General features: G+C 33.6%; 1 protein-coding gene across 5 annotated transcripts; it reads right to left on the reverse strand.

Moving 5' to 3' along the window:
* Positions 1-1,181: 1,181 nt before the first annotated feature.
* Positions 1,182-18,492, reverse strand: LOC123700003 (synaptosomal-associated protein 25-like). Of its 5 annotated transcripts, none has more exons than XR_006752584.1 (9): positions 17,309-17,414; positions 11,719-11,812; positions 10,835-10,876; positions 6,877-6,925; positions 6,014-6,131; positions 5,632-5,760; positions 5,238-5,382; positions 2,003-3,618; positions 1,182-1,288 (listed from the first exon to the last, which is right to left on the reverse strand). XR_006752584.1 is itself a non-coding variant. In XM_045647092.1 (8 exons), the coding sequence occupies exons 2-8, from the start codon at positions 11,809-11,811 to the stop codon at positions 1,223-1,225; spliced, it is 642 nt and encodes a 213-aa protein (XP_045503048.1). In that variant the 5' UTR covers position 11,812; positions 18,144-18,492; the 3' UTR covers positions 1,182-1,222. The 5 variants fall into 5 exon arrangements, 3 of the variants coding, with proteins under 3 accessions (XP_045503048.1, XP_045503046.1, XP_045503047.1); XR_006752585.1 differs by lacking the exon at positions 6,877-6,925 and adding an exon at positions 8,823-8,871; XM_045647092.1 differs by lacking the exons at positions 2,003-3,618; positions 17,309-17,414 and adding an exon at positions 18,144-18,492.
* Positions 18,493-18,565: the final 73 nt, after the last annotated feature.

An 18,565-nucleotide genomic window follows, 5' to 3' on the forward strand; every position in this document is an offset into this window, starting at 1 on the left:
TAAATAGACTATTGCATTGTTTTGTAATCACATTACGCTATTCGTTATCTATGAAAGAGCTCCCTAACAAACCCATGTGACAACATTTCAACATTGGATAAGCTCTTTTATAAATAATCCAATAACAAGTATCAAGGAGTTAATATTAAACACACGGATAATGCCACTAGCGAAAATTAACGATCTAGACGAAAGCGTAAATAAAATTAATACACATTTCAGGCACAAATTACTTAACCTAAAAACTGAATCTCATAATATAGTATAGTCGTAAAGTAACAGTCGAATTGCTTATTTTCAAATTTATAGATTTACACCGAAGTGCCAACTCAGTAAGAATAGCGAATTTTTAATACAAATAGGAACATAATATTATAATTGAAAAGCACTAGCTACTAAACAGGGAAAAATATATAACATAGCGAATGAACCAATAATTTATTTTGGCACATTAAATAATTTTGTGCAAACACTCTTGTCAAGCGAATATAGAAGATGACTATCTAAGGGATAACATAAGACGTTACTAGACTAGGATTCCATTCATTTTAACGAATGTACAATGTACTTATGAAAAGAGTTCTACTTAAATATTCGTGCTTCTACCAGCTTCTTTAAAGTCTGACTAAAACTTGTATTGAATGACTACATAATAGTAACAACGTTATATTCTTAAAATTCATTTAAATGTTTTTTTTCAATTCTGCTCATTATTGTATTCGTGTGTATTTAAATCGAATATACATTTAACCATTACATTACTTTCATCAACTCTCTTGGGATTATACAAAATGACGCTAATTTTACTTGTATCGTGTCTATTGTAGTAGGAAATTGAATTGATATGTCGAAAATACTAGAAATATACTTCATTTGTACTGTCAGAAACTCGTTATTGGTCCATAAAATGAAAACACGTTAAAAACGAATCGGAAAATATAAGAACTTTAGCGCCTTACAAAATAAGTTGGCAAAAATAGTGCATTTTACCATTTATCACCACTTACATATTTATACAAATAGAGGAAGCTTAAAAATATATAATACAAAAGAGGGAAGTGTCGTGTGTGTAGAGAAGCGATTTGATAATAAATGCTTCGTTACGATATTCTAAGTTGGGATATTTAGTACATAGCTTTTTGTTACAATGAGCCATTTATATAAAGGCCATTATGTTTTTAACGTCATTCTGTAAAACCTAGACGTTCGCATGGTGTGGTGCTTAAGATTTTAGCAGCTTATTGGCTCGCTGGTTCGCGACGGCTATGCGCGTCTCGTTACTCTCACCCTAGAAACATTTACATTTTATGATATTAATAAATCATTTTTTGTACATGATACACAAAACATAAATACATATAATAAATTGATATCATGGTTAATAAATCTACAACATTTATAACTTGGAAAATTAAATTATCTTTTATGATGTAACATGTGTCACATAATTTTGAAAAGTACACGTAGCAAGCAAAAAGGAACCATAACCTTTTACTGTTAAAGTTATTTTTCCTTTTTGTTATTTTTATTTAGATAAATTAGTTGATGATATACTGTATTCTATAATCGTTGACTTCTATAGGGCTTGCATTTAAACGATTCACAAGTGCCTGGTCAAATGAAAAATTTCCCTTATATGCTGGACTGGTTATTAAATTTTATTTGTGTGCAAATAACGAGTATGAATACAAATCATAAAACAACATATGCATATAAATTACATTTGCCCTTTGACCAGTATTAATTTGCGTAAAATCACAAAAGCTGACACTTGACTTTTAAAAAAATTTTCATAATGGCTAGGCATTAGTTAAAAAATGTATTAAGCAAAACTATTGTAGCATAATATGTGCATTTACTAAACTGTGTTTAATTAAAATTGTTGTAGACAATATTAGAAAACTGAAATAAATATTATTACTTTTCTTTCTATTGATCTACGGATTTATTTCGATTTTCTAATGTGCTTTAAACAAAAAAATATGGTATAATCAATACTTACAATATTGCTCTCCGTATGCTCTGTTTTGTGTATATGTATGTCTCGTGGTTGTGTTCATTTATGATTCACAAAAAGCTAACTAAATGGGACTTTGTATATGTGACAGTGAATATATGAGGGTAAATAACATTATTATAGAAAATCACTATACAACACTTGCATTTTATTACTCAAAGTATATTCATAAGCATACCGATATTACATATTAATCTCATAATAAAATAAAAAATAAATACAAATCTAAATTATACAAAAAATAAAAAATAAAGATTTTCAATCGATAATATATTGATTTAATTTACTAAATAGTAAGCACATATTTAAAGAAAATCTAAATAATTTTTGTATCAATTTCATAGAAGCAGATATGTTAAGAGATATGTCTAGATAATTTAACATACTGTTATATATTTGAGGAACTAAAATTTAATACTATAGGGTCTTTTTATAGATATAATAAATGCGAAAGTTTGTATGCTATTACGATTTCTAGTAAACTACTGAACCATTGTCGTGATAAATTTAGTTCAAAGATAGCTCACAAATGACATTGAGTTAGCAGTCACTATAAGTACATAATAAAAATAATTCAAAACAATTGAAACATAAGTGCTCCTATGAAATATACAAACGAAGATCCGAATGTATTCAGATCAATCTTATTTTACACATCAATTTACTTATTTTCATTCTATTATCACATATCGACCAATGCTTACACGTACGTATTCCTCTTCTAATTTATTATCCTTATGTATTTTGTTTTGAGAAAGTTTTCTATGTAGTGGTCAAAATTTTAGGCTAAATTATTATCAGACAATTGTTTTCAAGTTGCTGAAAGATTTTGCTATAAATACATCCTTATACAATATTCAAAACTTCACGTCTTTTTTCGATTTAAACAGTATTCTTACCAAATAAAGCAAATACCGGATATAATAAATAAGTTCAGCCCATTCAATAAAATAGCGCGAAACGCAAGGTTCAATTCTAATCAAATATAGAGAAGCATTATAATAATTTTCCCTTAAGGGATAATAATATTATTATTCCTTTCAATTCCAATTATCAAATAAAGTATATCACGTTATCTTAGCTAATTCCGTTATTTCTCGATCACTCATATTGATCATTCCCTTTATTTATTACAATGATACTATACAACGTCAAAATGTCTACATAAAGTTCGTACGATTATTATAATTGATAATATAACTCGGATAATGAGAATTACTAAGCAAAATACTGGTTCTTCAGTGCATTGTTGGTCGGTTGCAAACAAAACAGTAGCTTAAAGACTCGAATGAAATAATCGATATTATAAACGCTACTACAAATTGAAACGAGGATTATCTAAATGTTCCAAATATTGTCAATTACTGTGCGTGCACGTTACGTACGCGCACGCACACCAACGTACGCATTCCCGCCTTCGCTATATATAAGTATAACCCATGTTTTGCTCCCGTTATAGTAAAGTGTATAAGTGTGTTGTGTTTGCAACCGACGAGACCACGAGACTGGTGTGTGTGTATGTGTGTCGCAGCCGCCGTTTACTTGAGGAGCTCGTGGGCGCGCTGGTTGGCGACCTTTATTCTCGTTTCATTCGATTCACCCTACGATACAGAACAGTGTTTGTCTTGTCTTGTTTCACACAACAGCATGTTCATTAATAGATACATTAAATGAGCACATTGTTCATGATTGTTATATGTTAGTAACTGACAGTTGAGATTACATTTACAATCGAATGTCATGTCCAAGATCTGAGATGTTCATTGATGTGTCAAGGATGTTGTTACTATGATAGCATAGGACAGTATACTAGTTTACATACCAATTATATTATATACCATGCAAAAATTAAATGATAATTGAGTGATCGTCATGCGTTTTATACTAAAATTTCTAGCCGATTCCAAGGCTATACGATAGTGAAAACGGAAGAATCTAAAAATCTAGAGGCCAAATATAAGGGTAAAATTCACAGAGGAGATTTAGAATTTAGAAACGATCTACACATTGAATATCTAATTAATAATAACGACACTACAGACACCAGTATATCCACATAATTATTTAATTAAAAATCTCAAGAGCAAACATATAGTTAGATCCAACTTGGATCTAAATATACATTTGTTTTCAATCAAAAATAAATAACAAAGCTTAATTAATATGAATATACCCGTGTAAAGTCGAAAGGACAGGCGAATAAGCAACATCGATCTACTGAGTCTACTCCTATTCATCATCATGGTAAGAGAATGTGTGAAACGAATGACGTGGTATCTTTACAACCATCAGCAGATCATAGACATTGTACAAGTGCTGAAGCGTTTGTGCCAATCGTCCACTCGGAACTAAAAGCTCACACCGATTATCTACATGTTTAACGGCACAATTTTGATTTGCAAAGGGTGATCTCTTTAATATTAATACCATCAGAAAACGGATTTTAATATTCTCTGAACCAAATACGGCAATTTATACTGTAACTTATAGAACTGGTAGAGAAAAGAAGTGAAAAATACAAACTTCATTATTCATAAACAAGAAGTTTAAGTATGAAAAGATTTATCCACTTTTGTTATGACCACGTTCCAAGTTTAGTTCGACATAACAGCTTTGACCTACTTTAACCTCCGAATGCGGAAAATATTAAATGAGAAAAATATATTGCAATTTAATGAAAGAAAAGTTATTTTAAAACGAAGAATAAAGGATTTAAACTTTAGAAAACTGAAAAGAGAAATCTTGAGAGAGATTTTAATAGATGGATTCGAGTTTTATTGTATAGTCTGCACCATAACAAGCCAATTTGCGAATGAACATAAGCACTACCAAACCAATAAATAATCCCGATTAATTTCAATTTTCATGTCTATCAGGAATAGTTATCTTGGATATTTGTTTCATTATCATTGACCAAATTTGCATACAATAACGAAGTAGGGAATAGTATATTATCCTGTTACTTTCTAAAGGATCCTTTGTCCAAAATCAGGTACTAAAATGGCATGGAATATTTATCTTATCACTTGAAGAACTTTGACAAAAATTGCCCAAAACACTGAAGACTTGTGAATCCTTCTTCACGAGAACTTTGCTCAAAACTATACCCCAGGTCAGGTACCAAAATCCTGCCCAAAATTCAGAACGGTACAGACTATACAACCATTCCTTTCGACTATCCAAAGGAGCGATATATGCCCCAATTTCGTAGGCACAATACCTTGCGGTTGATACGATCGATCTGCCGGTTCTGGTTCTCGAGCTCGGAGCCCATGTCGATGGCCATGTTGCGCAGGTTGCCGATCATCGTGTTCACTTGGCCCATGTTCTCCTCCATTTCATCCTCGCGCGCGTCGTTCGTTATCCTGCAAAGATGTATCACGTTTAAAAATTAGGATATGCATAGATATTAGATATAGAAGCATAGACGTACTATAAACAGGGTACTTAAAATCGTCTGTAAAATTCAAATGAATAAAATACAATCTGATCAAACATTTCAAACTCATCTCATAAATTTAATATTTTAGTTTTATATCATTTGTTCTACGTACCATTCAATCTATACTCTATATTATACATATATGTAGAAAGAACCTTAGAAAGATACGAACCTGCCAATGTACCCAGCCTGTGGGCCGATTCCGTTACGCTCGTCCATCACCCGCTGCGGCTGGTTGTTCACCACTTTGCCGTCATCGTTGCCCTTCCATGTCCCATCGTCTTCCTTGAATGATGCACCCCTGGAATTTGCACCATGTCCTCGTTATATTTCTTGATCAGTTTAGTTTTACGCTAGTGATTTTCTTAATGGAAATTAGGGCCTGTTGGACGCAGTAGGTAAAAATTTATCAAGTAACATTAAATCAAAATTCTACAAAAAATCTAGATTCTATTAAATTTATAGTTTCAGCTTGATTGACTTTACCACCTCGAAAGCCTTATTGGTTTAGTTAAAAGGGGCATATAGCATAGAAATACAAAAGCGTTTCGTACTTGTTGCAGGGCAGCACGCAGATGCCACAACATTTCTCCATTCCCGACAGATTTTTCTCCGCTTCACGCATATCAGCGTTTATCTGATCCATGCCCTCCTCGATTCTATCCAATTGCTCTGTTTACACACAAGTCATGTTTAAGAGGCGACCCTTGATTATCCACAATTTCTTTAAAGCACCTAAACTTTACTTTCGCGACTTTCTTTATTTAATCGTGTATTTTTTTTTTTGTAAATTCTCAACGCTCTCGACAATAACCGGGATAAGTGTAGGCCAAAATCGATCGGGATAAGTGTATCTCAAACAATATTTGATATTTATAAAGATCGCGGAAGAAAATTCAAATTTATCAATCGCGGAAGAAAATTCAATTTATCCTTGCCCTACACTCGCCCCGGTTAAATTGATAACTAAATTTACTTTTACCTTGATAATGATGTATGTGCTGATTACTAAGTGAATACCAAATACTCGTTATTGCTAACATTTATAATAATAACAATATAAATAGTAAACTCTACTCATGCAATCACAGCAAGATTAAAATAGTCGTGCATAGCTAGATGCGTGAGAAAAGAACTAAAAGATGATTCGTTTCGAGTACATAACACAATGATAATTTTTAATCTCAAAGTCTCCGTGAGCATCAGAGACCGGAGACACGACAATTATTAACTAATTTTAATACATGGTGATGATAAATTTTACCTTCATTATTTATCCATTCTTATTAAACTGTTAGCATATTTTCAATTGAAATTTCAAGTATATAATGATTTTCCATAAACAATATTGACTGGAATTTCAGACAAAGCCTTACTAAGTTATGAGAGATGTAAAGTAGTACTACTCGATGCTTACCGCCCTGTTCATCCAGCATGACCAGGGTTTTCATGCCCACCTCGTGACTCTACAACACAATAATGATGTCACTATAGCTCGCCAAACGAATGAGGTGAGAGGACGGGAGCGGCGCGCGCGCGCGGGCTGCGCTCGGGCGGGCGCCTCGCCTCGGGACATCTCATACTCATTATAACTCAAAATGATAACTAAATAACAAAACAAAATAAACATAATACATGAACATGATCACGGTGAGCCGCAATTCGGCGGGCGGCCACTCCTCCGGCGATGGTGTCGAATGAATATATTAGCAAATTAGCGTAAAAATCAAGCCATTCTTGTATGAGTGATTGTAGCAAAGTATGATAATAACACACACAACACATACAGTACATTTTGAGCTATTTTACGTGGAGGAGGGAGCGGCGCGGAGGTGGTGCCGCCCGCCTCGCAGACAGACATATATCGCATCGAGCTAACAGTAACAGACCTACTGCACTAACATTAATAGTACGCTGCTAGCCATGGAGATGAAGGCGTATACCATAAATACTCTATACGTCAACAGACAATTGGTAAACGCGCAAACATACCAATATCGCAGAATGATAAAGAGAAGAGAATAGTAAATTCGGAAAGATAAATAAATATACCTATAAAAAGCGTTCCGATCGATAACATCAACGGAAGAACTAAACAGATTGCGCAGCTCATACAAATTAAATCTTCAGCAAAGGATAGAGAAATAGTTTTGGCGACAATTAGCAACGAACGGCCATCGGGCTTCTCTATTTACACTATGTTGTCATAATCATCCCCATCGAAACATAGAACATACGCAACATCGATCTGAGATAAGTCGTTATTCAAGAGAAACGTCAAAGAAAAACAAAGAGATTAATTTATTATACTGCACATTCAACACAGACGTTCTCACGGCTCGACTACCCAGTGTTCAATTTAACTCTTACCGCCCTGGTGACTCAACATATGAAGCGCTTGCCCCCCGGCGTCCTCGCTCTATACATAAAATACAAATCAAAATAATATATCGCAGGAGAGAGTCGTAGGGTGTGTGTGGGGTGGCGGGGGACGGGTGCTCAACAGTGCACGGGTGTCGGCGGGGACCGCACGGGACGCGCGCGGGTGCGGAGCGTGCGGCGGCGTGGCGAGCGGCGCAGCGCCCTACGCGGCGTGCGGCGGTGCGCGTGCGGCGCGGGAGCGACGCGGCCGGCGGACATCTTACTCTTCGCTTAGTCACACACTGCCAGCGTTTGGCCCGCTGTCCATATTCATTACACGTATCCGTCTTCGCTGTGGCGTTCCACTCCGCCGGCCGCGGTCGCTCGGCACTAACACACACTACTCGAACAACGACATGCATGCAGTGAAGCTTGCAGGTAAAAACCAGATTAAAGTCGTATTTGTGCTCAGTTTCTCATGATTCATGAATTATTTTGTGTGATGTTAAGAGTCGTGCGTTGAGGAGAAGCGTTTCGAATTTACTTTATACGATCTTTCTCAGTTATGTGATTTAAGTAGGTCGAGTTTAATATTTGAAATGCGGAATGTAATAGTATCGTAATATCAGAAAACGATTCGTTTGTAAAGTAATCTTATTCGATTTGGCCGGCGTCGACGTTGAAAATAGCGCTCGCTGTCAAGTAGTGCAAAGTGGTGTATATTAACTACATAATGAAAAATAATACAAAGATGCGGGCGTTCTTGTTAAATTTGTTAGACACACATTAGAAAAACCAAAAGAAAAGTTAATCGGAAGCCAGCATCTTTGCATGCATTATATAAAAATGTTATTCTCAAATAGCGGTGAATTTCCCCTGGATTTCGTTACCAAACACCCTCTTCGGCTGAGCGAAAATCCTAGGATGCTTCAACATGGTTAGCGAAAGGTAAAATAGACAAAACTGTAAGTAACTTAGTGTTGCAATTTGCATTTCACTCACCTCCCTGGTCATCTAGAGCGACCAGAGTTCGTATGCCGGCCTCCTTGCTCTAAACCAGCCGCAGAAACAAAAAGTCAGAGAGCATGTTAGTTGTGAGGGGTACAGTGGAGTGAATGGATAGTGGGCGAGAGCCGCTCGTGGCACCTCTGGGTACACGAGCAGTGTTCAGTACTTGTTATATTGTGTTTGAAGGGCATTTCCGACTGTATGAATTTAGCTTTCCTCATCCATACAGTCCGAAGATGTCCTAAGTCTGAACGGTGTTGAGTAATGCGAAGTTGGCACTGTGTTTGTTAAATAACATATTTTGTACAGACATGTTTGCAGCAGTAATATATATTGACAACGTAATATTGTTACGTAATCTAACCCATATAAGATAACTTAAAAAAAAATATTAAAAAATATATACTTTTATTAAAACACAAATAAAAATAGGATTAAAATAAAAGTATCTAGAGTAATGACATAAGTATTCGACTGTTCTGTATTTGTTGTGAGAGTTTGCAAGGTGTAGCTCGATATATCTGTTGGAGTCTAGTGGCAGGTACGGCGCGTGTTAACGCCCATTTTGGTAGTATGTGAATGTTCGAGAAGGCATGAAATCATACAATAAAAGATTACAGTCAACAACAGAGAGCAGCCACTACACAGAGACCTAATACAGAACAAACTAAAAGAAGAAATAAATAAATAAAGAGAAGATTATTGGTAGAGAATTGTTTGGGTTGTTCGTAAAAACGTAAATTGGACATTCATATTCTTTGTTATGAAATTATCAACTGTCAATATGCCAGTGTTGTAAAGATTGAACTCATTAAAGGAATATAAAGAAGGTGCATCAGAGAAGTGATTCGCCTATATGGCAGAAGGAAATTTAACAGAAGTCTTAATAAGATATTAAAAGGGTTTTGTTTGAAGCAAGCCCAAGCAAAATCACAAAACTATATTTGGAAGAAGCGCAATAATTTGAACATATATTTTACTAAGGGTACACTGATTAACATCTGACTCTAAGGAGGGCTTTTGGATTCATTCTATTATAATGGGCTTTCATGCTATGGAGAAATAAACATCTAACTTGGTTTAAAAAAAAGGACTTGACAGTTAATTTTTGTGAAATATTTTGTTTTAGATTTCTTTAACAAAATCTTAATTACGTCTTTGTTAACTGTCAATTCCAATATTGAGGAATAGGATTCTTTCAATCCACAATTGTTTAGGTAAAACGCTACGAACAACACAAAGGGCTAAGAAATCTCTAACAGTTGGACACATTTAGACACGGATCATGCAACACCCATATAATAACGATAAAATAAATATAATATCATATTCAATTATATTGGCATAAGGTTTCAAATAAAACAATAACCAAGAAAGAAAAGAAAACAAAAATCGAAAGCTACAATAGATAATATACATACACATCGAATAATATATAACATTAGCGACATCGAAACACAACAGCCAAGGATAGCAGAGGCTGCGCCCTAAAGGGTACGGGGGGCTTAGGGTCAAACCGAGTTAGGGGCTACCCAGGACACTTCCGCAATACCCCTCACTCCCTCGCATCGAGAACACCTCTCTCACAGATGGTCACAAATAATTATAACCAATGGAATAAATCAACATAAATATTTGGGGACTATCGGGGGAAACAAAATTTTACGGAAAATGAAACACGTCTGATATAACGAAACCGCATCTATATGTTCAACACAGTTTCAATTCTCCACAAAGATAATTTATTGTTACATTTTTTCATTTTGAATGGACTTTAAAGTTGTTTATCTGAAACTATGAACTTCACAAATATTAAATAAAATTAAGATCTATTCATTATTTAATTATTACTTGGAAGGTATTCTCGACATTTCATGCCATTTTTGCTGCCATTATACAATTTCAAATGGAAATGTATTCAAGTTAATTTTGAGTTAACAATGGCAGATATAATAAATTCATTATTTTTTTATAAAAACGAATATAAGAGCACGAAAGAAACCTACCTCCTCGCATAGCTGCATCATACGGCGCGTCGACTCCAGAGACTGAAATTGAGATAAAAGCATATTAGTAACATAATATAAATACAGGTCCAGCGCAAGTAGCTTTCACATACATAGTTATTCAGGTGATGAGCCGTCTTTGCTCTGCCAATCTATAATTGTACCCAACAGGAAATCGGATCCAGAGGTTCCAAAACAAAGCAAATGCAAATTTTGACATAATCCTTTTAGGATGTTGGCAAATAAGTAATATCAAATTAAAATGTCATAACAATTATTACCTACTGAATAGGTACTGTACTTTTTGAAGAAGGAAATAAGTCGACGCGGCTTGCTGTGTCTATTAATCCAAAATCCATCTTTGCAGATTTGTTGCCGAACTGGAATTGTGTTTGGGAGATCCCATGAGACATGGAATATTAGGATAGGAATAGAATAGTTAGGAGACATTAGTTCCAGCCACGAACTCATCTAATAAAATATTTTAAATATTCTTTTACTGCGTAGTTCTGCATAGCAATTATCCCGTTGCTCGGGTAACCCAATTATCGTTGAAGCAAACTTAACTCCCACGTGAAACTTTGCACTTGTACTTCTTTATGAAACTCAATACACTGATTAAATTGAAATTATATATATTCGAGCGTAGATTCCCATAAAATATTTTTATAGGTTAGAGCAAATCTTAAATATGATATTTACAGATATTTAATTCCAGATAATCCTTAATAGTACTTAAACTTTGACCTTTGTTTTTACATAACAATGTCCTGTGATTTATAAATGAAGAAATGTCAGATTTTTATAGAATTTTGCAGTAGGTTAAAGGTGCACGGGCAGGGAAGGTGGTTTAGCATTATATAGCAGTCAGTATTCATACAAACCTCATCAGTAACTTGGCCTGCTTTTAATTGGAGCTGTTCTAGCTCGCTGCGCGGCGCGCCATTTTCGGCGGGGGGTGGTACGGCGGCAGGCATCCTGCAAAAAATTATTTTTATTTAAACAACAAATAGCTAATGAAAATATTTTCAAACGCTTATTTAATGAACGCTTGATTAAGGACCTCTTTTGCCATAGATATAGATGAAACCTTTGAAATTATAGTCGATACTAAAATTTTTATTCAATAGTATTATTGGTGTTATATTTGAAATTATTATTCTACCTACTATATCGGCACGAGTTATGTGAGAAAGGTTGAGATCTAAAATATCTTCCAAGGTCACTTGCTTAAAATGAATAAAGTTAAAATTTTGGGACATGGAAAATGAGAACGAATGAAATTGGAAACAGAGATTTGATTATTTTGCAAGGTTGCGATTACATTAAATTAAAGACCATAATAAACGTGATGAATCAAGTTCGTTTGTATGACAACATCAAGTATTACGCATACACCATTGTAATTGCTGCTACAATGTAGAATTTACATATTTTTTGTTCTGTGATTCATTGAATCATAATTTGCATCGGTTTTGGCTGTTTTTTTTCTAAGGCTCTTAATTTCAATGCATCTTGATAACGAATAACCTCAAATATTTAATGGTCACAACACGGAAACGTCGTTATATTGAGAAGTCTTAGTAGGTATGTATTTATATTTACAACATAAAATAAATAATATAATACAAATTAAATGTGACAATTATTTTACCTTATGAGTAATAGGGTACAAATAATTGTCACATTTAATTTTTATAGTATAAAATTATATTTTAAACTGATAGGTTGGTAAATGAAGGGTAAACGTATAGAAACGATAAAAATATGTAGAAGATAAAAAGAAGCTATGTCAAGAAAATGTTTATTTTAGTTTAATAATGAAGATGGAGACAAACAATAGAATGGAGAAAAATATAAATTCTCGACACTATGAAAATCAAATATGAAAATGTTCAATGCAGAAATCCTAGAAATTAACTTGCACTGAAGAAGACAGTTTCATTATGCTTCAAGCATTTTGCTAACAAAACGTGATTGTGAACTTGGTAAACATAAATAAACGGGGTGGCACTACGTCATGACCTTGAACGTTGGCTAACAAAGAGGGGGTTGATACGCTACAGCCCTGCTCGCACCCTCGTTGAACGGAAATATTCGCGGATCATGATAATACGTTTGATTTCCACGTGTCATTATAGAGGGTTTGCATTACGTAACATTGCAGCTATATTTAGGTTATCGTTTATATTAATTCTTTCGGGTGTGCGAAAGCGCCTCCCGGCCAGTTTAGATCCTTAGTAGAAAGTGGCCTATGTATCGTTACATTATTGCCACCATAAATTATAACCTTAAATTTAGACCTACAATATCTTCATTCCACATTATTGACTTAAATTTTTTTTTACTATTACTTCAAGATTGTGTACCATTTATGAGTAATCTTAACTTTTTTTTTGTATATTCATAAATTGAACTTTTCATAAGTATTTTCTATTCAATTGTTCAATTCCATCGAGAATAATATTGTATTATTTTCGTGACAAGAACGTGTTCAAAGCTAACAATGCCGCTCGTAAATCATTTTAAGAAAGGGAAAGTACTGTAAGATTTACGAAAACAAGCTGAAAAGTGTTTGCTCGTAAAATTTTCAACCAACATGCGATGGCGTGCTCTCGCGACCCGACCTTTGAATTTTAATGAGCGTGTCAGTGGCTGTGCCTGGCTTACAAACAGCTTTAATATTAAATAATGTTGTCCTTTAATTAACTTTGTTTGGTTTTAATTTATTAGATCTTTACCAGAGGATCCATTGTTAAGAATTTTGTCTGGAGGAGCTTATTTGGGAAGTTTATTTATGGCAATTGCTAAGTGACAGAAACAAGATATTCAGTGGGACATGCATAATGTTAGACAATTTGGAAAAGATTTAATTAAATGTTCTTAAACTATGATCGCCTATGCAGGCCTACGCCCATAGGCATTTAATATAATTAACGAAAAGGGGAAAGGCCACAGTAAAGCAGGAACAAAATTAGCTAAGAACAAAGTTATTTACGACGAAGTTAATAAACGGCTGACCTATTACAGTAAAAGGTCTGGAAAAGTCTAGCCTGTTAATATTTGCATATTCTTAGGAAGTGGGCACAGTGGCATTTCAAGAGATAGGGGCACACGAGCAGCTCAGCAAAATCAATAGACGCGCGCACGGCCTCCATAGCCGTTACACCCCTGCCCCCAACCTCTTGCTACTTTAACTTGTTCAACGTTCAACCTTTCATGCACCGGTTATTAATAAAATATTATGTACATTCTATTTCAGGTGTTATCAAATATTTTACGGCCAAAACGTATGACGTTATAATGACGGTTTTATCGAAGTATAGCCGCCTGAGCAACTTAATATAAAATTATATTGAATTTACGTTTAAGCAGGTGGTTGGTTACTTTACATTTTAGAAGATTGTCATGTACAGTATGATATACTAGTTATGAAAAATAAATCTGATAAGATTTTACTATTGACCATAGCCATACTAGAGTATGGTCACATGGTCACGTGTTAGGTAACAATTTAATCTATGGACTTAAAACCTCCACAAATAATTTGATTTTCCAGCATAATTATTATCCTTACGTTATTTTAATTATGAGACAATTAAACCCTTCTCCTATAAATGCTTTCAAACAATTTAAGAATATCCACGGTTCTAGATATCAGAATACAAAAGAAGAATAAATTCTATATTTCTAATTAAAATAACTCATAACTCAACATCAAAGGAGAGTTCTGATGATTAGATGTTTAGGCGTTTATCTGTATAGTACTTGATTGAAAAGGCAATACCTATGTATTATTCGCCTGGATCTACGATACTGATTAAAATTTTATTCCGTTTACGTCAATTATGAAATTCTGGAATAGACTGAGAAATTCATTCACTTTATTATTTGTTCTTATCTTGTCCTATCATTAAAAAAAAATATTTAAGTACATTGATATGTTTTTATAATACCTTTAAGCACTGAATACAAATTCTATATGTAATTAATTATGTGTAGACGAAGTGGGTGGGGGACATTTTTGTTAAGGAATACCGGCAAATTGCCAATGATCAAGTTTTTTCGCAAAAGGCAAAGTGATTGAAGACGCGTGAATAATATATTCACAAACATAATAGGTAGGTATACCTACCTTCATCAGCCTCATCCTTGCAGATCGGAATGTGGGTTGCCAAATTACTTACACGAGGTTCTTGACACGAATGGAACGGTATTTTATGATCGAGGTCGTACATGAGAAGTTGAATAGAAACAGTTCAGAAATATCAGTAGGTATTTCAATAATAAGGTCTGGGACGGGACAATAGCATTCGCTATGAAAAATAATTTAAAGTTATCTACAATTTGTAGAACGTTCAATGCTTCTATGATCGCAGCGGCTTGATCTCTCCAATAGAGTTCAATACACAAACAGATTTTCCACCTCACTGGAGGTATATTGCATATTACATTCTAGTCCCTAGTGGGTGGAAAATTGTTGTTCTATTATCAGTTTATGCACTTATAATCATACTTCACTGCGTTTTAATGATATCACGAGTATTCTATAATTTTATAACTTTGAAACATTTTACATTGTGTTGATTATTAGTGACACAAAAAATAGTCTGGAAAAGGTAGCTAATACAAAATATTCCATTATAATAAAGTTTGTTTTAGCTGAAATCATACTTTTTTTTCTTAACAATACATCGATGATACACCAGAACGCTAAACTATTTGCTAATACGCACGTAGTACCTACGTGCCTTAAAACGTAAAAACGTAAAATACTTCGATGGACTCATCCTGTGCAAAAAAACATAAAAATCTAACAACACAATCAACATAAAATGTCTGAAGACGATTGCAAATTGTCCCTAAACGTTGGCACCCCAATAAGCGTAACCCTGACCCATATAGGCATATCCCATAACTTTGCGAAAATGGGTGCAAACGCGGTCCCCGTGCTAGATTGGTCATGTGCCGCAAATGTGGTCATCACGCAAACTGCGAAATGTGGCCTTCGAGGACACTCCCAAGTTTGTACCAAAATGAGGGTAAAAATCTTAAGTCTTTTAAATGGCGCTATGGTGTAAATTTTGGTCGAGCCCTTGGATAACAAGCATTTTTTTGTTATTTAAACAGTGGTAATTTTATTAAGAACTTAAGATAGACTTAAATAATAAATTGGATTATTCAGTATTATCTTGTATGAAGAAATTGATTACCACTTAGTAGTTATAAACTAATTAGTAATTATATTTATATTACCTCTATTATAATATATTATGTAGGTATAGATTGTTCTTTTTTCTGGCTCCTTTCTGGACCATTTCTCAAATAAATGAGACAAAGGTTAAAAAAGTTTGTGATAGTGATACAAAATTAATCAAAAATAATGCCTTTTCATGAAATATAAAAGCAAATACACAAATGCATTCTGAAAATATAAAATATTGAAACTCTCAATAAAATTATTAAGTTCAAACTTCAAACTGTTTTGTTATTTCGAAGAAATTAAAACAGGAAAGTAAATCTCAGCTTATGCATATTATCACAATTATAACCTGATTAGTGCAGAGTTCTCGGCAAAACACCTCTGAGAATATCATTTAAGCCAAGCAAACAACAGCATGTACAAAATACAAATCATGAATCATTTCTGTTACTTAGCTCATGATTAGCACCACACATGAGTCATATTTGAGGTGATACATAAAATCATACAGTTTAATTGAAATTCAAACTTTTAGTGCAATTATCAGCAAACCCTTCTTCTCTTTTATTTTTATGCACAAGAGGGTAGCGCTTGACCACAATGTTGCTTGATGTAAAACTCAATTATAGAAACCTTATTTCTGCAAGCACAGCGCACATCACTTTCTTAAATCACACTAATAGGAACTGTAGGTATAAAGATTAATAAGATACTATACTTATTGAATTTTAAAATATGATCATGATATTCTGTTTGTTTTTTTATGTATTCCTAAGAGCCAGCGCACACAAGCAACTTTGTCACCGCAACTATTTTGTCTCTCCCATCAATTTGTATGGAGAGTTGCGCCGCTACGTGCGCGCACTTTCATACTAGCCCCATGGAGGGAGAGACAAAATAGTTGCAGAGACAAAGTTGCTCGTGCGCGCTGGCTCTTATTTGTGAAAATGGAATTTAATTTATATTTTAATTTAATTTACTTGATCAATAGTTAAATAGTATTTTATGTTATTTTAGTGAAACCTGGGTTGTCTCTCATAGTAGTCAATAATGTATTCAACTTAATTATAGCGAAAAAACAACTAACATTTAATTACAATAATTAATATTCATTTCTTTAGTAAAATATTATGTACATTACCCAAGTTACACTGAACACTCCCATTTATTAACCAATTTGTGAAATCAATATTTCTTTAAATAGGTATCCTTTTAAATTGATTTGTTGTACATACCTATATTTTTAGATTTGTAATTTGAATGGAACTTACTTGGGTAATAAAGGCTCCATTGTACAAACTTATTTATGTTAATATAATAATAATGATTCTCTCCTAGGTATCCTATTTGTTTGGTGAAATCAGCCACTCTAAAGACAGCACAGATAAATAAATGTTTTCAGTACTGTCAGTTTCAGGAAAATATTGCTATGTAAAAATATAGTAGGAATATTGTGATTGATAAATAAAATAAATATGATAATTTACTAACTATTACACCTGCTCTGCCTTAAATATTTTGAGATGCTTCTATTCTAATAATATGTGTGTATTTAATTTTTTCACTTCAGGAAAATAAACAATGACCATACTTTATATGTGTGTTGTAAAATGATCAACATAATATCAGCCATACCTATGATAATTTATTAGGTAGGTGCATAATTTTATTCTTTCAGGCCTACAGTAAATGCCTTTATTAGGAATATTTTTAATAATAATAATTCTATATTCTAAAATTTTGTATGTTTTCTTGTTATCAGTTTTTACTGAGTATCAGTGTATCTATTTTTAGTAAAAAATTAAATAAAACCAAATAAATTATTACAACAATTGCTTTGGGATTCGCCCTTTTAATTATTATCTGATGATTTTTGAAGAGAAATAGATGTATGACGTCATATGATAAAACTTTTAATGATATCATACAAGCGATTACTAATTTTAGTTCCTTGTTTGAGGAATATTCTCTTTTTATTTAATTTCTGCTACTATTAAAGGATTCTTATATTAAGTATTGACCTACATATTACATTCGTTAATTAGAATTGATGTTTGAAGACATGGTAAATGGGAGTGTAAATTTAATGTCTACAGCGCCACTTACTTGTTTTTTTATTGTAAGTATGCAGAAATTCCTTCAAAATCCTGTGAAGACCACTGAGTACCTACACAATAAGCACTTAACAGAACACAAAGATTAAATGAAAGACTTTCTCTTCTTTGGAGCAGGAGTGTTGGTCGATTGAGTCGATGAGGTTAGCCACAGAAATGCGCAATGTTTTGACTATGCGCATTAAAATCCGAACTCGATTGTCATGCGCGCTATGATATTACGTATTTGTTATTATAAATACAAAATTTCATTTAAATTTTACGTTGTAAAAATTATTTTCAGTGATTAATTCCGAAAAAGTAGGCAGCTCAGCTTTATTTACATTTCACATTCAGCTGACAAAAAACCTAAATAACGTAAAAGTGACATCTGTCGATGTCTAACAAGAACAAAATTATTGCTATAGTGACATC

Source organism: Colias croceus, chromosome 18 (genome assembly GCF_905220415.1).
Source record: "Colias croceus chromosome 18, ilColCroc2.1".
Classification (NCBI taxonomy): Eukaryota; Metazoa; Arthropoda; class Insecta; order Lepidoptera; family Pieridae; genus Colias; species Colias croceus.

Coding starts and splice junctions, on each gene's coding strand:
- LOC123700003 (XM_045647090.1), bottom strand. CDS start 17,328: ATGGAGCCTTTATTACCCAA. Junction 11,813..17,308: donor ATGGAGCCTTTATTACCCAA/GTAAGTTCCATT, acceptor AATTTTTTGCAG/GATGCCTGCCGCCGTACCAC. Junction 1,289..5,237: donor TCGATCGTATCAACCGCAAG/GTATTGTGCCTA, acceptor AAATGTTTCTAG/GGTGAGAGTAACGAGACGCG.